The sequence below is a fragment of the Gopherus flavomarginatus genome, chromosome 22 (assembly GCF_025201925.1).
Source record: "Gopherus flavomarginatus isolate rGopFla2 chromosome 22, rGopFla2.mat.asm, whole genome shotgun sequence".
NCBI lineage: Eukaryota > Metazoa > Chordata > Testudines > Testudinidae > Gopherus > Gopherus flavomarginatus.
The window spans coordinates 17568057-17593929 of record NC_066638.1 but is presented as its reverse complement, the minus strand read 5'-3'; the positions used below and the strand labels follow the sequence as shown (position 1 = coordinate 17593929).

Below are 25873 nucleotides of genomic sequence, written 5' to 3'. Positions count from 1 at the left end.
TCTGCAAATCTTGCCAACTCGCTGTTTATCCCTTTTTCCAGTTCTTTCATGAATATGTTTAACACTACTGGTCCCAGTACAGACCCCTGGGGGATACGGCTATTTACCTCTCTCCATTCTGAAAACCGAGCATTTATTCCTACTCCTTGTATCCTATGTTTAAACCAGTTACTTCCATCTTATCCCATGACAACTTATTTTGCTTAAGAGCCTTTGGTGAGAGACCTTGTCAAAGGCTTTCTGAAAATTTAAGTACACTATATCCACTGGATCCCCCTTGTCCACATGCTTGTTGACCCCCTCAAAGAATTCTAGAAGATTAGTGAGGCATGATTTCACTTTACAAAAAACATGCTGACTCTTCCCCAACAAATTGTGTTCATCTATCTGTCTGACAATTTTGTTCTTTACTACAGTTTCAGCCAATTTGCCCAGTGCTGAAGTTAGGCTTACCAGCCTGTGATTACTAGGATTGCCTTTGGAGCCTTTTTTAAAAAATGGCATCACATTAGCTAGCCTCCCATCATCTGGTACAGAAACTGATTTAAACAATAGGTTCACATTCCACAGTTAGTAGTTCTGCAATATCACATTTCAGTTCCTTCAGAACTCTTGGGTGAATACCATCTGGTCCTGGTGACTTATTACTGTTTAGTTTCTCAATTTGTTCCAAAACCTCCTCTAGTGACACCTCAATCTGGAACAGTTCCTCAGATTTGTCATCTAAAAAGAAGGGCTCAGGTTTGGGAATCTCCCTTACATCCTCAGCCATGAAGACCAATGCAAAGAATTCATTTAGTTTCTCTGCAATAGCCTTAGCTTCCTTGAGTGCTCCTTTAGCATCTCGACCATCCTGGGGCCCCACTGGTTGTTTAGTAGGATTCCTCCTTCTGATATATATTAACATTTTGTTGCTGTTACTTTTTGAGTTTTTGGCTAGCTGTTCTTCAAATTCTATTTTGGCCTTCTTAATTATATTTTTACACTTCACTTGGCAGAGTTTATGCTCCTTTCCATTTTCTTCAATTGGATTTAACTTCTACTTTTTAAAGGATGCCTTTTTGCCTCTAACTACTTCTTTTACTTTGTTAAGTATCAGAGGGGTAGCCGTGTTAGTCTGGATCTATAAAAGCAGCAAAGAATCCTGTGGCACCTTATAGACTAACAGAAGTTTTGGAGCATGAGCTTTCGTGGGTGAATACCCACTTTGTCGGATGCATGTAGTGGAAATTTCCAGGGGCAGGTATATATATGCAAGCAAGAAGCAAGCTAGAGATAACGAGGTTAGTTCAATCAGGGAGGATGAGGCCCTGTTCTAGCAGTTGAAGTGTGAAAACCAAGGGAGAAGAAACTGGTTTTGTAGTTGGCAAGCCATTCACAGTCTTTGTTTAATCCTGAGCTGATGGTGTCAAATTTGCAGATGAACTGAAGCTCAGCAGCTTCTCTTTGAAGTCTGGTCCTGAAGTTTTTTTCCTGCAGTATGGCCACCTTAAGATCTGCTATAGTGTGGCCAGGAAGGTTGACATGTTCTCCTACAGGTTTTTGTATATTGCCATTCTTAATATCTGATTTGTGTCCATTTATCCTTTTCCGTAGAGACTGTCTAATTTGGCCGATATACATAGCAGAGGGGCATTGCTGGCATATGATGGCGTATATTTCATTGGTGGACGTGCAGGTGAATGAACCAGTGATGGTGTGGCTGATCTGGTTAGGTCCTGTGATGGTGTCGCTGGTGTAGATTTGTTGGCAGAGTTGGCATCGAGGTTTGTTGCATGGATTTGTTCCTGAGCTAGAGTTACTATGGTGTGGTGTGCAGTTACTGGTGAGAATATGCTTCAGGTTGGCAGGTTGTCTGTGGGCGAGGACTGGCCTGCCACCCAAGGCCTGTGAAAGTGTGGGATCATTGTCCAGGATGGCTTGTAGATCCCTGATGATGCGTTGGAGGGGTTTTAGCTGGGGACTGTAAGTGATGGCCAGTAGAGTTCTGTTGGTTTCTTTCTTGGGTTTGTCTTGCAGTAGGAGGTTTCTGGGTACACGTCTGGCTCTGTTGATCTGTTTCCTTATTTCCTCGTGCAGGTATTGTAGTTTTGAGAATGCTTGGTGGAGATTTTGTAGGTGTTGGTCTCTGTCTGAGGGGTTAGAGCAGATGCGGTTGTACCTCAGTGCTTGGCTGTAGACAATGGATCGTGTGGTGTGCCTGGGATGGAAGCTGGAGGCATGAAGGTAGGCATAGCAGTTGGTAGGTTTTCGGTATTGGGTGGTGTTAATGCGACCATCACTTATTTTCACCTGCACTTCCACCAATGTAATATACGCCATCATATGCCAGCAATGCCCCTCTGCTATGTACATCGGCCAAACTGGACAGTCTCTACGGAAAAGGATAAATGGACACAAATCAGATATTAGGAATGGTAATATACAAAAACCTGTAGAACACTTCAACCTTCCTGGCCGCACAATAGCAGATCTTAAGGTGACCATACTGCAGCAAAAAAACTTCAGGACCAGACTTCAAAGAGAAGCTGCTGAGCTTCAGTTCATCTGCAAATTTGACACCATCTGCTCAGGATTAAACAAAGACTGTGAATGGCTTGCCAACTACAAAACTAGTTTCTTCTCCCTTGGTTTTCACACTTCAACTGCTAGAACAGGGCCTCATCCTCTCTGATTGAACTAATCTCGTTATCTCTAGCTTGCTTCTTGCTTGCATATATATACACCTGCCCCTGGAAATTTCCACTACATGCATCCGACGAAGTGGGTATTCACCCACGAAAGCTCATGCTCCAAAACGTCTGTTAGACTATAAAGTGCCACAAAATTCTTTGCTGCTTTTACTTTGTTGTTTAGCTATGGTCACACTTTTTTGGTCCTCTTGTTTTTTTTTTAATTTGGGTATACATTTAAATTGAGCTTCTATTACGGTGTCTTTAAAAAGTTTCTATGAAGCTTGCAGGGACTTCACCTTTGGCACTGTACCTTTTAATTTCTGTTTAACTAACCTTTCCATTTTTGTGTAGTCTCCCTTTCTGAAATTAAAAGCTACCGCGATGGCCGGTTTGGTATCCCCCACAGGGATGTTAAATTTTATTATGTTATGGTCACTAATACCAAGCAGTTCACCTATGTTCACCTCTTGGATCAGACTCTATGCTCCATTTAGGATTAAATCAAGAATTGCCTCTCCTCTGGTGGGTTCAGGACTAGCTGCTCCAGGAAGCAGTCATTTAAGGTATCAAGAAACTTCCTCTCTGCATCCCGTCCTGAGGTGACATGTACCCAGTCCATATGGGGATAGTTGAAATCTCCCATTATTATTATTATTATTGAGTTTTTTATTTTTATAGCCTCTCTGATCTCCCTGAGAATTTCATAGTCACTATCACCATCCTGGTCAGGTGGTCAGCAGTATATCCCTACTGCTGTATTCTTAATATTCAAGCATGGAATTACCATCCCTAGTGATTCTATGGTACAGTTTGGTTCACATAATTTTTAAATCATTTACTTCATTGGCACTGAACTCCCTGAGGAGTAGGGTTCTAGTCCTACCTCTTCAGATAAGTTACCTGCCTTGTCATCAAGTCCCGCCCCTTCTCTACCGTATGTAGTGGCCTGTCACAGAGAATGCACAGAGAACATTCCAAACAGGAGGGCCAGTCAGCATCTGCCTGACAGTTACAGAGACAGTGCTGTTTGAAAGCCCCTTCTAGCACTTGCAGGCAAAAGGTCAAATTTGCAGTGCCCACAACTTTCCAATGCATTGCAGCTGCGAGGTGCACCCTCCACCCTTGATCCTTACAGACTGGGGCTGCTATCCACAGCCCAGAGTGCTAGCTCCTGGCATGCTCCACTCAAGGTACTGCCCAACCTAAATGAAGTGACACCCCAACTGCCTGCAGCTGGCACATGGAGTCCATTCGCACTTCCTTCTTAGGGCTCTCCAGGCTGCAAGGTCAGTCTGCCCCAGTATCAAAACACAGCCCTTTGGGATACCTGTCTACTATTAAAGGGGACAGTCCCTTTTTCCGCTCAGCCATTTTTTCAAGTTTCCGTTTTTCTGCATCAGCCCCCTTATCCCCCCTTAGTCACTCATCTGCTCATATTCTCATAGGGACAGAAAGTGAAGTGACCCAGCTCCGATGATTAACATTTTGCTCTAGAATTTAAACATCTGTAAAAAATAAATAAATAAGGCCTAAAATTTCAGGAATGTTCACTAATTTTGGGAGCCCAACCTGAGACACCAATGGATGTTTCAAATGGAGGCACATAGATTGGCAATTGCTTTTGCAAATGTCGATCAGATGTCTACCCTCATGGTCAAGGAGAAAACCTTCAACATGTGAACTGAGTGTAACTGATGCAGTGATGTCTGTCTTCTTCAACAGTTGCAAACAACAGCTTCCAGAGGTGAACTGCCACTCTTCATCTCCCAGACTAGAGGACTCCCCATGTGTAAGGGCACTGAAATGACAACACCTCCTGAATTCCTATCTCTTTAGTCTTTGCTCACAGGGGCAGACTCACCCCTTACGTGACAGCCTGATATTAATTTCAACCTCTAGAGCAGTGGGTGGGAAGGTGGCTGGTCCTTGTGCATCTAGTGAGGAGAGCCCTCCGAGAACCTAGATGAACATGCTAGTCAGCAAGGGAAAATGCAGTTATGGATCAGCTGAGCAGTAAGTGGCTGACCACCCCATATCCCATCTCTGGCCATTGGATGGTTATAAGTGTCTGACACAGGAATGGGGTGGCCTAGTCTACACCTCCAAGAGCTGTCTCACAGGCTTTACCATCCTGAAGCCCTCAGCACCCAGCACCCAGATTAGTTGTCAACGTCACCTAGGCACATAGGCTATTCTAGATGTAAGCTGGAGACTTCAGCTTCCAGGCAGGTGCCCCAGCCACAAGAAAGTCTCCTTAATGCTATGGGCTCAAACCTTCCTCCCACCGCAGCCTCAGGGAAACCGCTAAGGTAGGAGTGGGGATGAGCAGCTTCCCCATTTACATCCAGGGAGAGACATCAAACCTTGCTGGTGCAAACGCAATGGCAACAAACGAACCAGAGAAGAGCACCCTGGGTCAAGACTCAGTGATGGAATGGAGGCCAGACGGCTGTGGCTTTGTGAAGATCCTCAGGCACTACAGCACCAGGGGCTAATACCTAGACAAGGGCAGAGTCGGAAGGGGCTAGGCACCATGTGGGAGCGGAGGAGCCTAGGAGAAGTGGTATGTGGGAGGCTTGTGTGCACGACACTGAGTCCATGAGCTCCAGCTACCAGCCACAACAGCAAGGGGTTTACTTGGGAGGAGGGATGAATACAAACTAAGACTCTTAATTGAAAAAGTCAGCAGTGTCCCCTCCAGCTCCTAGACCAACCCCTCGCTCCCACTGGTCACTGATACAGGAGAGACAGCTGTCAGTCACAGAGCCCTCGCTATTTTCCACCAACTGTCAGAGGAGAGCAGTGGTGCTGTACGACCGTGCCTCTGGTGGGGGCTCAGGCTGGCAGGGTGAAGGGATTCCAGCCCCAACCTGTAAACAAGATGCCACACTGTGGACACTGCAGGAAAGGCTCTGGGCTCCATTCCCATCTCGGCCATGAATCACTGGGCTCTTGGGCAACTGACTCATGCTCTCTCTCCTGCAGCTTATGTGAGAAAAGGAGACATGCTGCACCTGGTGCTTGGGCCATTGGGAGTCTAAGCTGCTTGCATGCCTCCTCATTTACCCAGCACCTGTTGGAATTGTTTACACCAGCGCAGAGTGGGCGTGGGGCGTGAAACACTACACTGCTGACAGAGTGTTTTAGACCCACGCTGTACTCACTCTGCAGTGGGGCAAACAACAACAACCCATCCCTGAACTGGGCCCACTGTACTTAGTAGGTGGATAATGTGAGTTTTAGGACAATTTCACTTTTAATTTCCTTGCTTTTATGTGCTTGGCTCTGTAAATGATGTGAAATTGGAGGATTTGGCCAAAAGAAACCTGATAAAGTTCAACAAGGACAAGTGCAGAGTCCTGCACTTAGGACTGAAGAATCCCATGCACTGCTACAGGCTGGGGACCGACTGGCTAAGCAGTAGTTCTGCAGAAAAGGACCTGGAAATTACAATGGATGAGAAGCTGGATATGAGTCAGCAGTGTGACCTTGTTGACAAGAAGACGTACGGCATATTGGGCTGCATTAGTAGGAGCATTGCCAGCAGATCGAGGGAAGTGATTATTCCCCTCTATTCGGCACTGGTGAGGCCACACCTGGAATGTTGCATGAAGTTTTGCCCACCCCCCGCCCCCACTACAGAAGGGATGTGGACAAATTGGAGATAGTCCAGTGGAGGGTAATGAAAATGATCAGGGGGCTGGGGCACATGACTTATGAGGAGATACTGAGAGAACTGGGCTTGTTTAGTCTGCAGAAGAGAAGAGTGAGGGGAGATTTGATAGCAGCCTTCAACTACCTGAAGGGGGGTTCTAAAGAGGATGGCGATCAGCTGTTCTCAGTGGGTCTCAAGTTGCAGTGGGGGAGGTCTAAGTTGGATATTAGAAAAAACTTTTTCACTAGGAGGGTGGTGAAGCACTAGAATGGGCTCCCTAGGGAGTTGTGGAATCTCCATCCTTAGAGGTTTTTAAGGCCTGGCTTGACAAAGCCCTGGCTGGGATGATTTAGTTGGGGATTGGTCCTGCTTTGAGCAGGGGGTTGGACTATATGACCCCTTGAAGTCCCTTCCAACCCTGATTTCTATGACTATGATAAAATGTCAGTACACTGTCACTCAGCAACCTAATTTAGCTTTAAAATAAGGCCTTTATGTAGTGGGAAGATATACAGAAAATGGGTGTGGGGTAATCAAGATTTATTACTACATGTCTGAAAGAGTATATTAGGAATGGAATCAATACTTGACCAGACAGATGAGAAATACAATAGCACAAGTGCACTACAAGCTGAATGTCTGAAGTGGCTGGTTATTTTCCAGATGACTGTGGCGTCTGCTACAGGTGGTAGTACTGCAGTTCTGTAATCCTGAGATCAATCCAGGCCTTACTGAGACCACAGACAGACTTGGGCTGCTCTGGGCCCATACAGTAATGTTCAAGTTAAATATTAATATTTATTGGCATATGGAACTGGAATAGCTATTTCGGTAAGACTCTTTTGTAACAGACTAGTATAGCCATGGCCTCAGGAGTTTTCATGGCAGTGGATCTCTTTCCTGGCTTTCTGGAGTTATGTTAACTGGAACCTTAAGGCACATCACCACATGCTGGAGTGACACGTAGTTCATCAGATTTGTGTAGGAGGAGAGGAAAGAGTTCCCTACATATTTTACAGGGTACCAGACTTAGCCATGCTGCAAAATGTCAGAATGGAAGGCAACTGCCACTTGCATGTGAGCTTTGATTATGCAACCAGAGCCCTCATCCACATAGCTATATGATTCACGAATGATCAGAGGACTGACACTGTTATCTAACTATGTTATTTAGATCACTCCACGTGTTCTTAAGCTCCATGAACTGAACTTCCCTTGCTTATTGGCTCCTGGAAGAATGATCAGTTTTCTTCACATGTAAGGAATCCTGCATGATAACTAACCATTTCCCTCTGTTCAGACAACATGGAATTCCCAGAGTCTGATCTCACATCAAGAACCTGCTGCCATCTTTATTTTAAGCCAGGCCTCCCTCTATTCTGCAGCTGTGAAACTTGCAATGGAATCAACTTTTAAAAAAAAAAATGTTTCAAGCCCTCACTGTTGAAAAGAAAATCTTCCAAAAGCGCCCCAAGAGTAATCGATGCAGCAATGTCTGCATACAGCCTGAAACAGTTCTGAAAGGTGTGAACTATCCCACTCACTTCAAAGGAGCATTAACTCAAAAAATTGAACTGGGACAGCTTAAATGCCAACATTAACTACTGCACTGCTGAATATTTTAGTTGGAACATCCAGCAAGTGTACTTATCCCACAGCCATAACCACTTCCCTATGCCTTCCCAAGTACTAAAAGCTCATACCGAACTCTACCCAACTATCAAAACTTCCAGCTTCGCCTTAGACAATTTCTACAGTGCAGTTATATTGCCAGAACAAATATCTGTGGCATACTGAAAATGAGAAATTTAGGGCCCCAAGCTGAATAAATTGAATTTAGTATCAAATTAACACCAGAATTACATTACTGATTGAATAAGTAATTTATATATTAATTCCATAAAAATACATCTGCTGCAGCATTTCCAGCCTGCTGCAGCAGCAAAGACCCTTGCCAAAAAACCGAAGCCATCAGTTTCTAAAGGAACAAACATCTTTTCCCAGCTGTGGAATCCATGACGTATACGCAGTTGGTGTGTAGCACTGGCAATAGTTGAAGCTTCACCTTGCTGTTAAATTCAGCTAAGCTTTGTGAGAGATTCTATTAAAGATAAGTCTCCTTGGCACTTTAACCAACACCAGAAAACAGCATTTATCAATTGTCAGCTTCCCCCAGTCTTGTCCAAGCCTAAATAAAATAAAAACAAGACTCTCTGGGGTCAGGCTGTACAGTGGAGTAGAATACATATAGAGATGAAGGGTTTCCTGTCTGTCGTTCTCCTCCCTTGAGACACAGCAGTAGCCATTAAACAATCAGCATTTACCAGCAGTTACTGTAACAGAGATCCCTGTTCTAAGCAAGAGAAATACTGATGCACCATGTGATAATCATTGGCAACTGATTTTCTAATAATGATTAGTGGTGTATGCCCACTGATCAAACAAGTAGGTAAGGCACTAGTTCTGTCCAGAAGTCCACACAGTTCATCCATCTTTATTTAACATTCTCTCTACCGAAAATGGCTCTGAAGTTACTCTTCTTGGAGGGAGAACATGGTTAGTGGTTTCTTTTTGCTGTAAGAGCCCATGACTGGCAGACCCTGTCCCATACCACTAGTATGGCATGGGAGTGATCCAGCCCAGAAGAGAGATTAGAGAGATATTCAATGGAGATGGGCAAGTTTACATGCACATAAAGACAGACTGATTCCAAAGAAAATTCTGTTAGGAATTTGCTGGATGCAAAGGCTCAAGCATGGAATTGCAGGATTAGCCCCCAGTATATGTCTAATAAGGAGACAAGGCGTTGAGTGGAATCCCCAGATTCCTAGATTTTAAGGCGGCTGGAGAAGTTTCCCTCAGTGGTATCTGTCGGACTGGCTCTCGCGCCCTCTGGAGTCGCACGGTTATGCACTTGTATGAGGAGTGCCACCGACCTTGCACCCTCTCAGTTCCTTCTTGCCAGTAACTCCAATAGAGATGTAGGATGGTGGATCATGGAACGGACATGAGCAACACATCTCAAAGAACAACAATTACAAAAGTTTAACTAACTGTTTTTTCTTCTTCGAGTGCTTGCTCATGTCCATGCCAAGCAAGGTGACTCACACGCGGTCCCCCCGGAGTGGGCTTGGAGTTCATGGATATGCTGACTGAAACACTACTCTTCTGAAAGTGGCATCGTCTTGGGGCTATTGGGTGATGGCGTAGTGGAATGTGAAGGTATGCACAAATGATCAGGTTTCAGCTCTGCAGATGTCCTGGACTGGGACCTGTGTGAGAAACGTTGCTGACGAAGCCTTGTGGAGTGAGTAGTTAGATAGCCAAAGGCAGGACATTCGCCTGCTCATAGTAGGCCCAAATACAGGTGAGGATGAGATCCTCTGGGCTCACACAGGAAGTCCTCTCATCCTTTTCGCTATTGCTACGAAGAGTTGCGTGGACTTGAGGAAGAGTTTAGTCTTCTCAATAAAAAAAGTGAGGGCACGCCTAACATCCAATGAGTGAAGCCACCATTCCTCAGTTCTCATGAGGTTTCGGGAAGAAGACTGGTAGAGACATGACTTGGTTGTTATGGAATTGACACACCACCTTTGGTAGGAAGGCCAGATGGAGGCGCAGTTGGACCTTGTCCTTAAAGGACACAGTGTATGGTGGTTCTGACATAAGGTCCTTGATTTCAAAGACCACTCTGGCAGAGGTGATCGCCACCAGGAAGGCGACCTTCTATATGGCATGGACATGAGCAAGCACTCAAAGAAGAAAACAGTTACTCAATCTTTCGTAACTGTTGCTCTTTGAGATGTATTGCCCATGTCTGCTCCATGACCCACCCTCCTACCTCTCTGTTGGAGTTACTTGCAAGAAGAAACCGAGAGGGTGCAAGAGCTGGTCTGACAGCTACTACTGAGGGAAAATTCTCCAGCAACACACTCAACATGGAATGGATATGAGCAACACATCTTGAAGAACAGTTACGAAAAGTTAGTAGAGAGAAGTCATTGTTGATCCCACACTTTCACAAGCCTTGGGTGGCAGGCCAGTCCTTGCCCACAGACAACCTGCCAACCTGAAACATATTCTCACCAGTAACTGCACACCGCACCATAATAACTCTAGCTCAGGAACCAATCCATGCAACAAACCTTGATGGCAACTCTGCCCACATATCTACACCAGCAACACCATCACAGGACCTAACCAGATCAGCCACACCATCACTGGTTCATTCACCTGCACATCCACCAATGTAATATACGCCATCATATGCCAGCAATGCCCCTCTGCTATGTACATCGGCCAAACTGGACAGTCTCTACGGAAAAGGATAAATGGACACAAATCAGACATTAGGAATGGCAATATACAAAAACCTGTAGGAGAGCACTTCAACCTCCCTGGCCACACTATAGCAGACCTTAAGGTGGCCATCCTGCAGCAAAAAAACTTCAGGACCAGACTTCAAAGAGAAACTGCTGAGCTTCAGTTCATCTGCAAATTTGACACCATCAGCTCAGGATTGAACAAAGACTGTGAATGGCTTGCCAACTACAGAACCAGTTTCTCCTCTCTTGGTTTTCACACCTCAACTGCTAGAACAGGGCCTCATCCTCCCTGATTGAACTGACCTCGTTATCTCTAGCTTGCTTGCTAGCATATATATACCTGCCCCTGGATATTTCCACCACATGCATCTGAAGAAGTGGGTATTCACCCACGAAAGCTCATGCTCCAAAACGTCTGTTAGTCTATAAGGTGCCACAGGATTCTTTGCTGCTTTTACAGATCCAGCCTAACATGGCTACCCCTCTGATACTTGACACCATGCAAGGGGGGATTTGACAGCCTTCAACTACCTGAAGGGGGTTCCAAAGAGGATGGAGCTCGGCTGTTCTCAGTGGTGGCAGATGACAGAACAAGGAGCAATGGTCTCAAGGTGCAGTGGGGGAGGTCTAGGTTGGATATTAGGAAAAGCTATTTCACTAGGAGGGTGGTACAGCACTGGAATGGGTTCCCTAGAAAGGTGGTGGAATCTCCATCCTTGGAGATTTTTAAGGCCTAGCTTGACTAAGCCCTGGCTGGGATGATTTAGTTGGGGCTGGTCCTGCGTTTAGAAGGGAGTTGGACTAGATGACCTCCTGAGGTTTTTTCCAACTCTCATCTTCTACGATTCTATTCCAGGGGTAGGAAACCTACGGCATGCATGCCGAAGGTGGCACGTGAGCTGATTTTCAGTGGCATTCACACTGCCCGGGTCCTGGTCACCGGTCCGGGGTGCTCTGCATTTTAAATTTATTTTTAAATGAAGCTTCTTAAACATTTTAAAAACCTTATTTACTTCACATACAACAACAGTTTAGTTGTATATTATAGACTTATAGAAAGAGACCTTCTAAAAACATTAATATGTATTACTGGCACGTGAAACCTTAAATTAGAGCGAATATATGAAGACTTGGCACACCACTTCTGAAAGGTTGCTGACCCCTGTTCTATTCTATGAATTGCAGAATTGTTTGCAGTTCTCAGTCCTTCCACTGAAAAAGGACAGGATCTGGAGGCAGCATACTTAAGCCACTTTGTCAGCTCTGTTATCTGCCTGGCTAAAACAAAGATAAGGTGGGGGAGGTAACTAGACCAACTTCTACTGGTGACAGAGAGAAGCTTTCAAGCTCTTCTTCAGGCTAAAACAGGACACACAACAAACTCAATGCTTGAAATGTTTGCTCTGAAAGCTTCTCAGCCTGGCTAAAGGTCCTGTAACGAGTCCAACACATAAAGGAGTTGAGCAGAGAGCTCTCACATAGCCAAGGAAGACTACACCTCCACAGGAAGATCCGCAGGGATACAGCTACTGTGATTACTCTTGTCTAATACTATGTAATCATTAAACAGGTTCTTTATAGATCCCAACAGCCTTGATGGAATCTGGATGACGAGGGTGACTAAGGTTGGAGCACCACTGCCTTATAGACATGTTAATGCATCACAAACCACCACCAAGTGCCCAGCCTGACAATATGAACACCACGCTCTAAGATCTTAACCAGGGACACATGTTGAAGTCTCAAGCAAGCAGGCTGCCTGCCAGTGTGGCTCAGCAGCATGAGAAGCCCAGCACAGATGACTGTTTCCACCAGCAAGTATTACTGTGATACCCTTGGCTGTATTCACCAAAGGGTAAGAGGTTCCCATTGATAAAGCCCTTCTCCCACACACCCTGCTCACAAAAAATGTTCTCAAAGTAATGCTGTGTGCAGACTTTTACATCGTAGAGACTTTGAAAATCCCCCTGGGGCATGAAAGGAGAGAAACCACCTTAATGAAGTCCAAATTCCTTAGGTGGGGGGAAATTTCAGAACCAAATGGATGAGGAAATTGAACTTGGCTGCAGCCTCCTGCTACTAAGGACAGGTTGGCTCTGATTTCCCGTGTCACTCAATTCTAAGCCATTAGGATCCACATTCCTGCATCTTTGCATTCTCCAGGACAAGTTCCCTCTCATTTTATGAGGCTTTTGTTAGTCCACTCATTTAGAGTATCCCAGAATCCATATGGCCAGGTTCCACATTCCAGACTCGCTGCCACTACTCTACAGAGGACCTACTGTCATGCCCTCCTCCACTGGGCCCCTTTGATGCAGTCTGTCAGGGAGAGCTTGCGTGAGCTCCACAGCCATTCAACCTGCCAACAGCAGTAATACAGAGCACACAGTTATGAGAAGGATCAAGGTACGTGCCTAGCAAATGAGTTCACCTTGCAGCAGGAGCCAAGCACATTAGGATCAAAGGGCTGTAGTCTGTAGTTTGTTTCGGCAGGTCTTTATCTCCATGCCTATCCAGTGGGCCACCAAGCCACTAAGTGAGCACTTCACCTCAGAATTTCCCATAATTCTTCTGAAGTTGGCTTTTAGACCACAGTCCCGTATCCCTGGTCCGTCGCTGCCTCTGGAGTCTAGGTCTCTATGGATGTTGCTGTTCCACCTTGGATCTTTGCTTTCTTTGTGGCCCTTAGCTCCTCACCCTGAACTCTGCATCGACCAAACCCCTTTCCTCAAGGAGCAGTGTCAAGGGAGCTGAGGGTGAGAAACTGTCACTCCCTTGGCATTTCAGAGCAGAGAAGGGATTAGTGCTAAGAACCGTGATCCCGTGCTCCAGATGGTTTCAGAGTCTGGCTGGTTAGTTTCCAGCAATAAACCCAAAGTCAGCAGCATTTAGAATACGTACATTACAAACACTGTAGCTCAATGGAGAGACTTCTTGGCAGAACATTCCTGCTGCTCCTGCTGTTGGCACACGGGTTCTATCTGTGCGGTCCTAACCTTGTAGAGTTCAAGGCCATAAATCCAAGCAGTAACCAGCCAGCTCAGTACAGAAAGGCATGACAGCCCTGTCGTCCTTCTCTCGTAAGCTCCCCAGGCCTGGAGTTCTGCCAACTACCTCGCTTCCTGAGCCCTGAATCACATTCATTTTCAACTGCAAACCCTACAGTCACAAGTTATTTTTTCTTCTCTCTCTATCAAGCACTAAAGCACAAGACCTTATTTAAATAGGAAATGTTCATCTGCCTCCACTCAGACACTCAGCCCCCCACCTCCTACTCATCCTAACCTCAAAAAAAGGAAAAGAAACTGAGCAACGCTAGAGAGGAACAAAAAAAAAAAATCACAAAGTATCTGTTACCTTTGCCTCAGGGATGAAATTCTAATTATTTGAGTCTGATCATCATCTCTGTCCGTGTGAAGCCACCAAGCAGTTAACAAATAAATTGCACGACAGCAGCAGCAAAGGGTGAAGTGGGTAGGGAGCCTTGTAAACTTTCTCCGAGGGATTCAGCATTTCCTGGCTTTCTGTTCCCTCTTGAAACTTTTGCCTCCCAACTAAACACACAATGGCTGGCCAGACCAATGCCAACCAGGGCTGTGCAGCGCACACCAACTGGAATTACAGGCAAACTGTAGAAAGCATGCAACAGATGGCAAGTCTGGGAGTGTATGCAAGCACCGCTTAAAATATCCCCATGGTAACTATTTAAAACTATTAACTTTTGCTTGTTTTGTAAGCAGAGCAAGACCGCCTCAAATTCCACCAGCCTGACAGAGGGAGCAGTGCACTGACAGCTAACAGCAGACAGGAACAAAGGGAGTCAGGGAAGCGCCTGCTGTTTATCTGATTGGAGTACCAGGATCTCTGCTGCACCCACTGTAACTTTCCTTGGCCTTGGCACAGTAACAAGAGGATGTGTTCTTTATTAGCTCTCTCCAGCCTGGCTGGGCTCAGAGCTTCTCTGCCAGCTGGGTTTGTGCCAAGGCAGAAACTCCACTCCTCAAATTTCCAGCTCACTCCGATAAGGCACAGATCTGCCTCCAGCTCAGAGCCTGCCCCAACAAAGTTAACGCTTTCACTGCCGCCTCATCAGCCACCCTGCTGCTGCATGAGGGCATACCACAGTTCAGGCCCTTCCTTTCTTGTGCTGTCCCCCTGGAGCATGTTAGTTCAGCAGTTCTCCATGCATCATTACAGGAGGGAAAGAAAAAGAGCTTCCAAGGATCCTCTGCCACCAATGTCATTCTGCTGACCACAAGGAAGGACTGTGCAAGCCACTGAGTATCTGCCAAGCATCTGAGAACTGCTGTGGAATCTAAACCTTTCTTTCCAAGTCTCCCTTGTTGGTGCCTGCACATCTTCTCTTGGAGACTGTGCCATGCCCATTAGGGCAATTTATCTTATAGCTAATTAACCTCCTAATTAATCCTAGAGTAACCAAATGAAACACTAACTGTACATGCCCTGAGGAATAGAATAAGAATCTTAAAACACGGAAGACATTTTTTTACAAAAGTGACATGTGACCTATACAACTTCTTCACTTCACTTCCAGATTCTCCCCAAAGACACCGATTATATTTTAGCTGACAGGCTGGCACAATGACTCCTTCCATTCCTCCATATATCTCAGTGCTTCACTTAACCTTGAGGGCCTCGATGCAGCTTAGAAAGTATGGTATCATCTCACTTGTGCGCGATGACATTAACTATGACTAGAATTGGTGAAACATCCAGGCCCTGCAGCGATGAACTCTCTTCTTCCCTGCCTACCAGATCACGTCCAGATTCCTTCTCTGTATAGGAACGGAAAGTACAAGGTCTTTCAGGAAATTTGAGTCTTTAGTGATGTACACACAATGTGTTTCCCGCTATGCTATAAAGCTCTGTAACAACGAAGGGAAAAAGGGAAAGACCCGATCAGTCTTGAGTTCTGACCTTCCTGCAGGAATGGGAATGCCTAGCAACCTCTTCTGATCATCAGTATTATGTTTTGTGACAGACCCAAGCCAGTTGGGTACAGCAGAGTAGCAGAAGGCAGATATACTGGCCACTGGATTAACAGTTTTCTGTTCCCTGACTGACCAGAGCAGGGGCTGCACCAGGCTAATGAGAACACCTGACACTAATTAACCTGCAGAGAGTCAGGTGAGGCCATTAAGTTAATGTGACCATCTGACTCTAATTAATGCCCTGCTGATACTATAAAAGGGCTCACTCCCATCAGGAAGGGGAGAACCAGGGAGCCAGAGGAGAGGAAGTGCGGCTGAAGGGCTGGCTAATGAAGACACCCTAAACCCATCGTTAAAGGAGCCCTAAGGTAAGGGTGAAGAAGGGAGAAGCAGGAGAGCTGTGGGGAAGTGGCCCAGGGAAATGTAGCAACTCTGGCAGTGAAAGGTTGGCTGCCAACAGCTGCTACCATTAGGGTTCCTGGGCTGGAACCCGGAGTAGAGGGCGGGCCCAGGTTCCCCCCAACCCACCAATACAGGAACATCTCCTGGGAGGGGAAGTCAGGCCCCTGTTAGGACAGGAGGCTAAACTGTTCTGAAATAAGCTCCCAGGGACAACAGAGATTGTGGGAGTTCTCTCCCCAACCTCCTTGCTGGCCTAAGATGAAAAGGGCTCAGTAGACTGTAACCCTGGCCCTAGAGAGAGAAGGGCTACGTGGAGGGTCACAGTGAGCCACTGAGGCTAGCATAAACCGCCTAGAAGCGCAAGACCCACGGGAGCAAGGTCAGAGCTCTGCCACAGTTTACACAATTGTTTCCCCAGCACCTCTGCCTCATTCATTGAGCACTGAGGTCCTATTGCTCTTAAAACGGTCAGAAACACTTTTAAAGCGTTAGGCAACCTTAACATACAAGTCACCACCACTTCCCCTACAAAGTAGGTGCTGGGCCTGCTATTGGCTTAGCCTGAATTACTATGACACTGATCAAAACTTAAGCACTTGGTTTAACAATTGGAAGTCCACCCCCATGTTAGCTGCATGGTACCCACAGATGATTCCAGAGATGGTGTGTATCTAAACTGTGTCTTTATAGATAATGTGTATCTGTATATATCAAAAGATATAGAAACTGTCAATGCACAGAAGAGTCAGCTGAGAAAACTCATTCACAGGCATGACTTTACAAAGAACTGTCTGCTGTGACCCACCTAGGTGGATAATCCATAGGCTGGTCCTATGGAGAAACCAAAAACAAAATACAAGTGGCTAGGGTGAGGCTATAGAATGCAGCACACTATGAAGCACATGAGACCCGGTGTGTGGAGACATCTTCTAAAGTATCTGTATGAGCAGTGTCCATCAACCCCATCTGCACATCCACCCAAAGAGCACTGAAGAGTAGAACAAAGGGGTGTACACAGGGGCTTCCCAGGATATTTTCCCAACTCCATTACAGATGCATAACAAGTATTGCCCATTGGCTTCTGCACCACTGGCTTGGATGAGGAAGAGAGGAAATTTGTTGACTGTCTCTGAAGACAGCAGCATTCCCTGTGGGCCATCCCATCTGCCCTAACTGCAGCTATACTGAGTACCACAAGTGTTAAACTGGACAGTTAGTGAAAACGAGCATCACAATGGATATGAAAGAGAAATTTCACCCCCACTCCCTCCTAAATAATCCAGTGTAATGAGCACGCACACACAGCAGGCAAATTTAGAGAGAACATATCAGAAAGATTATCTCACCACCAACCTCCCCCTGCAGCTGAAGGGAGCGGGACAGGGAAACATACCTACATGTGTCAATCCACCTACAGTCACATTTCACCTGGGTGGTATAAAAGACATCTCTGGCTGCACCATGTTCATGTGAGAAGCTTCAGTGATGCAGAGGTAAAGAAACTGAAATCTGCAGGCATCTGGCTGTGCTGCACCACAGAGCACTCCCCGGTGAGTCATCGCACAGAGCACCTACCAAAGGCAATGCGATTCCCAACAGGGAGAGCACAGGTTTGTTCCTCCCCTTTGTTTGATCTCTGTCCCCTCTTCACACACGTGCCCTCCTAAAAGTTCCCGTTCAGCAAGGTTGGCCAGTCCCCAGCAACTACACAAACTCTGCCTAAACAAACATTGCTGAAGACGGGCCCGTTGGGGCATGCTGTGGTCCATCAGATGAGCCATATGACCAGGAAAAGCCTCTCCTCCACCTCCATTGGCAGCCATCGGAACAGACAGGTTACACTTGAAATAGCATTAAAATACCCCAAAACATACCTCAGCTCTTTGAAGCTCTGCTTTTCTTCAGCATGAGCTCACTTCACTAGGCCTCTGTATTCTGCTCTACGAAGCCATCTGTTTAATCAGTTAACCCTTTGTGTGACTTTCATGCATTCTTAGATTCCAAGGCCAGAAGGGACCATTGTGGTCATCTATTCTGATCTGGATAGCACAGACCAAAGACCTGGCCCACAACAATCCCTAGAGGAGAGCTTTTAGAAAAACATCCCAGTCTTGATTCAAAAATCATCAGTGATGGAGAATCCACGACCACCACCCCGGTAAGTTGTTCCAACAGTTAATTACTCTCGCTGTCCAAAATGTATACTTTATTTCCAGTCTGAATTTATTTAGCTTCAGTATCTAACTATTGGATCATATTACACCTTTCTCTGCTATTAAACATTTATTCCCCACCGGATAATTAAGATGGAGATATGTGGGCTCGGCGGAACTACCATTAAATGTCTACATTACTGGTTAAACAACTTCAAACAAAGAGTAACTATTAATGGAATGATGTCGGATTGGAGGGAGTCTCAAGTGGGGTTATTTAACATCTTTATTAATGACCTGGATGTAGGAACAAAGATCATACTGATCAAATTTGCAGATGAGACAAAGCTGGGAGGGTTGCAAACACTGTGGAGGACAGAGCTAAAATTCAGAGGGCTCTTGATAAACTGGAGAACGAGGCAAATGTCAACAAAATGAAATTCAACAAAGACAAATGAAAGGTACTATACTTGGGTAGGAAAAATCAAATGCACGAGTACAGAATGGGGGGAAATTGGCTTGGCAGCAGCACTGCTGAGAAGAATCTGGGAGTGGTGGAGGATCACACCTCAACATGAGTCAACAATGCTATGTTATTGCAAAAAAAGCAATTGCAATTTTGGATTGCATTAACCGAGGCATAGCATGCAAGTCATGGGAGGTGACAGTACCATTCTACTCGGCGCTGATTAGGCCTCAGCTGGGGTACTGTGTCCTGTTTTGGTCACTGCTGTATAGAAAGGATATAGAGAAACTGGAAAGGAACCAGACGTGACCAACAAAGATGATCAAATGGATGGAATACAGGCTATATGAGCAAATGCTGAAGGAACTGGGTATATGTAGTTTGAAAAAGAGGAGATTGAGGAGGGACATAACAGCAGTCTTAAAATACTTGAAAAGTTGCCATAAAAAAGAGGGAGAAAAGTTGCTCTCTCTTACCACAGAGGTCAGGACAAGAGGAAATGGATTCCAACTACAGTATGGCAGATTTAGATTAAATCTCAGGATAAAATTCCTAACTGTAACAAGAGTAGGGCAACGGAACAGACTGCCTAAGGAGGTTATGGAAGCTCCTTCATTCAAGGTTTTCAAAAGGAGGCTGGAGTCATCTGCCGTGGATGGTTTAGACACAACAAATCTTGCACCTTGGCAGGGGGTTAGACTAGATGACCCCTGTGGTCCCTTCTAACCCTATGGTTCTACGATACTTAGAGACTGATCAAGTCACTCCTTAATCTTCTCTTTGTTACGCTAACTAGATTGAGCTCCTTCTGTCTATCACTATAAGGTAGGTTTTCTAATCCTTCCATCATTCTCATTACTCTTCTCTGAACCTTCTCCAATTTATCAACACCCTTCTTGAATTGTGGGCACCAGAACTGGACACAGGATTCCAGCAGCGGTTGCACGAGCCCCAAATATAGAAGTAAAATAACCCCTGTACTCCTACTTGAGATTTCTGCTTATGCATCCCAGGACTGCCTTAACTCTTTTGGCCACAGCATCACGTTAGGAACTCATGATCAGCTTATTATCCACCGCAACCCCCAAATCACTGCATCCCAGGATAAAGCCAACTCTCCTGTAAGTTGGGCCTGCATTCTTTGTTCCAAGATGTAGACCTGTAACTTTTACCATGTAGCCATATTAAAACGCATACTGTTTGCCTGGAGTTTGTCTGAGGTGAACCTTCCCCCCAGCTTCTTTAGGAGCAGCAATTCACAGGCTCTGGAGGGAGCTGTGTTTATCCCTTCTTGTCCAAAGGGAAGGCAGCTGTTAGGAATGAATAGATGAGGTGAGGGCTTTAATGACAGAAGGAAAGAAAGGATCCTCAGCACTTTTCTTCCTCAGGATAAAACCACAGAGTTGGGGCAGTACTCACCAGGAGAGGGAGGAGGGGGGAAGGAAAATCTTGTGACAAGAAGAATCTGAGCTGAACTTTCCTGGGGAAATGCTGCCAGCCAAGGAAATTTCCTTTCAATTGCCACGAATAAGGCTCTTCCCCCCTACGGGCAGGACAGGAGTGACCACTGTCCACATATCGCATCCAGAAGCACCCTCCTCCTGGTTCTATTTCCCACGCCTACCACCTGGCTTAGGTCAATGTAAGAGGGAAAGCTTGTCACAGGTACCTGCTAACTGGTAGGAAAATGCTTCCCGATGATACAGTACTGTTCCCCTGGACATGTACCATTTCTGGATGCCTCTCCACTTCCTCCCCAGCCCTCAGCACAGATAGGTCTGAAGGAGCACCCGGCTACCCAGGCTGAACAGATCAGAAGTTCTCATAGAATCAGTTCCCACTGCGCTGAAATCATCTTCAAAGCCCTCTAGGTTAACTTCCAGAAACAGAAGCCTCCAGCCAAAACCTACAAGGATTTCAGCCATTTGCAAGTACCAGAGAAGTGTTGTGAATCTGGCTGGAACTCAGACCTCAAAGGTGCTGGGTAAATCATATTGGCTCAAGAGCATCTCCTGCTGGGCATCTTGAGCACTGGTTGGTAAAGCGTGTAAGATGACAGCGTAGGGAGAGTCAGCAGGCAAAACAAGCCAACAGCAGGGAGTGGGGGAGGCTGGGAGCACCACGGTTAACTATACTGGAGGCAGGGATCCAAGATAAACAAAGAGTGAATTTCAGCTTCCATCAGCCGGATGCATCTTCCTAATCCAAGGGGAGCTCACATCTGAGTTTATTCATAGGCAAAGTGGAGGAGATCTCAGCTCATCAGGCTCTGGGAGGACCGCCTAGCTGTGTGGCACTAAGGACAGGGAAGGCTTCCATCAAAGCCATATCCTTGGCTTCAAAGGTCACAGACGAAGGGAAGTGTGTAGCTAAAGGAAGAACCTACTGATTTAGCTGCTGCCTTTCACTGAAGGTTTATGCTTTATACTCCCCTGCTGAACCTACCAGCCAGCATGTTACTGCCAAATGTTCATGGCTGGGGAAAGTGGCAGCCCTTCTGTCCTTTAGGGTAGTTCCAGCTACAGGCAGGCAACAGGTGTTAGAGCACCTCAACAGCCCCCATGTAGCTTCCAGACACTGGGGCACCCTCAAGGCCAGAGGGTCACAGTCATCGAACCCATAGCAGACAAGGCTGCTGGGGGCAGGGAGGAGAAGCAGACACAGCTTCTCGTCTCAGCATGACCTGCCTTTTCCAGGTCCCCAGTGGACAGCACAACCTAAGGGAAAGCAAAACAACTCTCTCAAAACGATGAACAGCAGGCACTGTGCCTCTGCCCCAGGATGGGCCTCTCCCTTACCTCCTCACCTTTCCTGTAGGGAGCAGAGTCCTTTCAGTTAGGACAGTCCTGGCACCCCAGCTCCCTGACCCCATGAGACCCTAATCCCCCAGCTATATTCCCAGCAGTCCCAGGACTACCAGTTTGGATGGAAGGCACTAGGGACCCTATGTTTTCTGAAGAGGCAGGACAGGTTCTGAGGGATCTCGGGAAGGGTGAAGAGCTGAGCGTCGCCACCTGGTCCTTCCCTCCTCAGGAATAGCTGGGACTTACAAACCTGCTTTCAGAGTCTCTCTAGCCTCCACTGTATTGTCACTGTTAATAGTGATTGCTAATCACTATTCTCTGCTCAGGGAAAAATGCAAAACTCCTCTGCACCTTTCATCAAGGATTTCAGACCAGCCCCAGGAGCTGAGCAAATACCATTTCCCATATTATGGGGAAACTGAGGCACAGGAAGGGCAGAAATTTACCCAAGGACACACAGCAGGTCTGTAGCAGAGCCAGGAACAGAAAACAGGACTCATAGTTGCCAGTCCCTGTCTGTTTTGTTATGCTTTACAGAGGCTGAGCAGACAAGGAAGCTGAGATGGGATGTGGTCCTTACCTTTCGTCCCAGGGGGCTGTAGGTTGTCTCCTGTCAGTGAGCACCAGCCGACAGGAAAGATGTCCCTGGAGTCATAGCGGCACCAGTAATCGAAGGCACCTCTCCAGCCATCGAATGTCACAAGGACCTCGGAGCCTCTCACCTCCCCAATGGTGGCCGGGCAGATGAAGTGTGGGTTCTTCCTGTCCACTGCTTCCAGCTTCATGCCTGTCTTGAAGAAGTTTTGGGATGGAGACGGTGGTTCCTACAGGGGAGGGTTCAGAAAGCTGGTTACAAAAGAGGGAGTGTGTGTCGGTTTCTCCTGAGCTTGGATTAATCCCCTGCCTACATCATCACACGAGCAGGGCTCGATGGAGCCAGAACCAATTCAGCCCCATGTCAGAGGGTAAAGGACGTGGCTCCAGCTTATACCAGGGCTGGTTTAAAATGTGCACCTCTAGGCAAGGTCTCTAGTTATGGCACCCTGTGCCTTCTGCACTCGGGACCAGACAAACTGGGTGACAGAATGCAGCTACCCTGTGACAGCTCCTCAGTGGCACACTGATGCGAGAAAGTGTCTCAGGCAGCCCTGCTTTCAGAGTTCCCAGTAAATCCACTTCAAGCTCTCTTGCTTAAACACAACCCTTCCTTGAAGCAGCTTTATTCCCCAAACATAATTCTCTGAATCCCCAACGAAATCCCAACCACAGTACAATTCTCATACCAAGTGTATATAGCCCTTAAACCCCACTTTTCCCAGTGGCCATCCTGCCTACCTCTATGCTATCACACCGCACACTGGTACCTTTGGTGACACCTAAACTCCTGCTCAGTTCTCTTCTGTCCCTCTGCCAGCACAGCCACCCCAGGCCTTCGCACTGGAATGTAACCCTGCTCTTCCCAGGGCGATCCCCTCAGCCTCTCTGCTGGGAGCATCCCTCACTGCCCGGCCCTCTCCAGGCTCCTCTGGGCCCAGCTCTCTCTCATGGAGACGTCAGCGGGTAAATCCTCCACTGTTCTCCCGCCTTTGGCCCTCTCCAGCTTCAAATCTGAAGGCAATGGGAGGTGCCTGTGCTCTCTGGTTTGGGCACGCCAGCTAGCAAACTTCCCTTGCTGCTCTCCTTCTCTTCAGCCTTCCTTCCAGGGATGACCTTCTGCTTCCTTCTGGAACCTTCCACCATCCCCTGGTAGGTCTCACCCGCCCCTGGCTCCCACTCAGGCAGCTCTGTCACCAGGTCTCACTGGGACTCTTCTTCATTGGCCAAACTGGAGCATCACCTCACAGGGTCCCAGAGCTCGGGTTCCAGTCCAAGCCAGAATGTCTACACCACAATTAAACAGCCCCTTAGCCCAAGCCGCATGAACTGGAGTCAGCTGGCATGGGCCAACCGCAGGTGTCTAACTGCACGACACATCAGAGAGTTGGCCTGGGTGTCCTGTGCCAAGGGGAGCCCTTTGCACACAATACGATACCTTGTGAAAAATCCGGAGAGGAGCCATCTCTGCTCCATTCAGAGTTTTCAGGAGGAACATGGGCCAAGAGGAGGCATTCAGCCGAAAACCTGCAGAACAGATGCAGAGATGGAGACTATTAAATATCGGTGTGGTCCATTGGGTGAGGCAGCGCCCAGGTTGCTCTGATGAACACCCTGCATGTCACAAACCCTCCAGACTATTCATCCAGTCTCAGCCTTCATGCACCTTAAGATCCCCCAGTATTTTCCTCTGAACATGGGAGAGCTAGGAATGGCCCTTTGTGCAGATTGGATTATGTCAGCTGTGGGTCCCCACTTGGAAACAATCAGACATGGCTGCGATTTTATTCACTGTAATAAAAGCCCCTGCCCTGGCCCTGCTCACAAAGCACTTTGCATGGAATTAGTGTTTGCACATGGCAGTCAACCGGGTGCAGAGAAGATATCAATGCGCAAGGACGTTATCCCTGGTGCATATATACGTACTATGGAGGCCAGCAGCTTCCTTGCTGACCTTTCACTCACACAGAGGTGAGTCGCAAGCAGCTAAGATAGAGGCATAGGTAGGAGCTGGGCTGGGCAAGATGGTGATAGCAACTGGTACCAATACCATGCTGGGCACCTGGGTATCAGGAATGCCCATGGAAATACCAGGAAGGGGCTTCTGGGGACCAGAAGGGTATGTTGAGGAGAAAGAGGGTTTCCATGTGTTACTGATGAGCATAGGCACCAACTCTGTGGGTGCTCAGGGGCTGGAGCACCCACAGGATAAAAACCGGCAGGCCCCCTATCAGCATTCCCCCCTTCCTCCAGCATCTTGTGCCCGCCGGCAGCCCCTGCTGATCAGCACCTCCCCTTCCCTCCCGCTCATCGCGATCAGCTATTCCACGGCATGCAGGAGGCTCGCGGGTGGGGGGGGGGGGGAGGAGCAGAACGCAGCGCACTTGGGGGAGGGGGCAGAACAGGGTGGGAAGAGGCAGGGTGGGGCCTGGGGCAAAGCCAGGGGTCGAGCAACCCCCCCCCCGCCCCCCGCCTGGCACGTTGAATGTCGGCGCCTGTGCTGATGAGTTCCTCATTACAGGGATCTGTACCTGAGAAGCTAAACTATTAGCAAGTATGAAAACGCAGCATGTCTGAACAGCAGTGCCAGCGGCCAATGCTTCCCACTCCACACATGCCAGCACCACATGGGGGAAAGGAAGGGAACTATGAGGCTTGTTCTTTTTAATGGTTGACATTACTGATCCCAGAAAGGCCAGGCTCTCAGTCCGATTTGGGAGAGTATAGAAACAAAGACAAAAAGGAATAAAAGAACAAAGGAGAAGAGAGAAAATGCAGGCTACAGAAATTGTGCTAGGATACGGTGTGAGGGAGCACCCCTCTGCTAGCCCATTGCCGTGGGCAATCTGCCAAGGCAAAGTGGGAAAGCCCGCGGGGGAGGGAGGAGGGAAGCTGGCAGCTACAGGAAGTGCAGACCCTGAAAGCATGCTCACAAGAGGAGTCCAGTGCCACTGCCTTGGCTTGACAGCCTGGCACCTCAGCTCCAAAGGGTCAGTTTCTGATGCTTAGCAAGGGGCTGCCCTTTAAATCCGTATAGCATTTCAAAGTTAACCCCGGGGCTGGATTTCCACGGACAGTTCACTGGGAACTGCAGCAGTGATGACTACAGGGGGAAGTTCTGCCATTGTAAACAGGGCCTGAATGCCAGAGATGTCCCAATGAGCTAAGTCAAAGCTGGCATTTTTATCTATGCCGGGGTTCTCAAACTTCATTGCATCGTGACCCCCCGTCTGACCAAAAAAATTACTACACAACACCAGGAGACCACAGCCTGAGCCCACTTGAGCCCTGCCGCTCACAGGGGGAGAAGGTGGGGGACAAAGCCAAAGCCCAAGCCCTACCTCCCCAGGTCGAAGTCCTTGCTCTTTGGGCCCCTGGCAGAGGGGCTTGGGCTTTGTGCCCCAGCAAGTCTATGAGCCCTGGCAACCCCATTAATACGGGACTGCGATCCACTTTGGGGTCCAGACCCATAGTTTGAAAACTGCTGATCTACACAGTTCTGTCATGGAACGCTGGAAACAGGGCATGAAAACCAGCTGGTCAGGTAAGCTTGGGAAAGGGGAGAACCTCCCACCAGCCTCAAGTTCACCAGCAAGCAGCCGCTTCGATTCATGCTACCAAGAAACAACAGCTTAACAATGGAGCTTCAGTAGGCATGAAAGACACCAAGTGAGAGACTTGGCATTTAGTGCCACATACACATGCCAGGCTTTGGTGCTCTGTGGAGAGGGAACAGAGGTCCAGCAGCTTAGGAGTGTGGTTTGTTACCTGTACTTGGGCTATGAGAGAACAGCAGATAAGGGGATGACTATCTACCACCTCTTGTCCCCAACCCTGCCTCTAAACA

At 47.3% G+C, this 25873-nt stretch overlaps 1 protein-coding gene across 4 annotated transcripts in view; it reads right to left on the bottom strand.

Moving 5' to 3' along the window:
- SCMH1 (Scm polycomb group protein homolog 1) overlaps positions 1-25873 on the bottom strand; it is a 100113-nt gene that overhangs the window by 29272 nt on the left and 44968 nt on the right. For all 4 annotated transcript variants that reach the window (XM_050932316.1, XM_050932318.1, XM_050932317.1 and 1 more), the window contains 2 exons: positions 23465-23553; positions 22013-22256 (listed from right to left, as the gene is read on the bottom strand). In XM_050932316.1, the coding sequence (XP_050788273.1) occupies positions 22013-22256; positions 23465-23553 (333 nt within the window). The remainder of the gene's footprint in view (positions 1-22012; positions 22257-23464; positions 23554-25873) is intronic.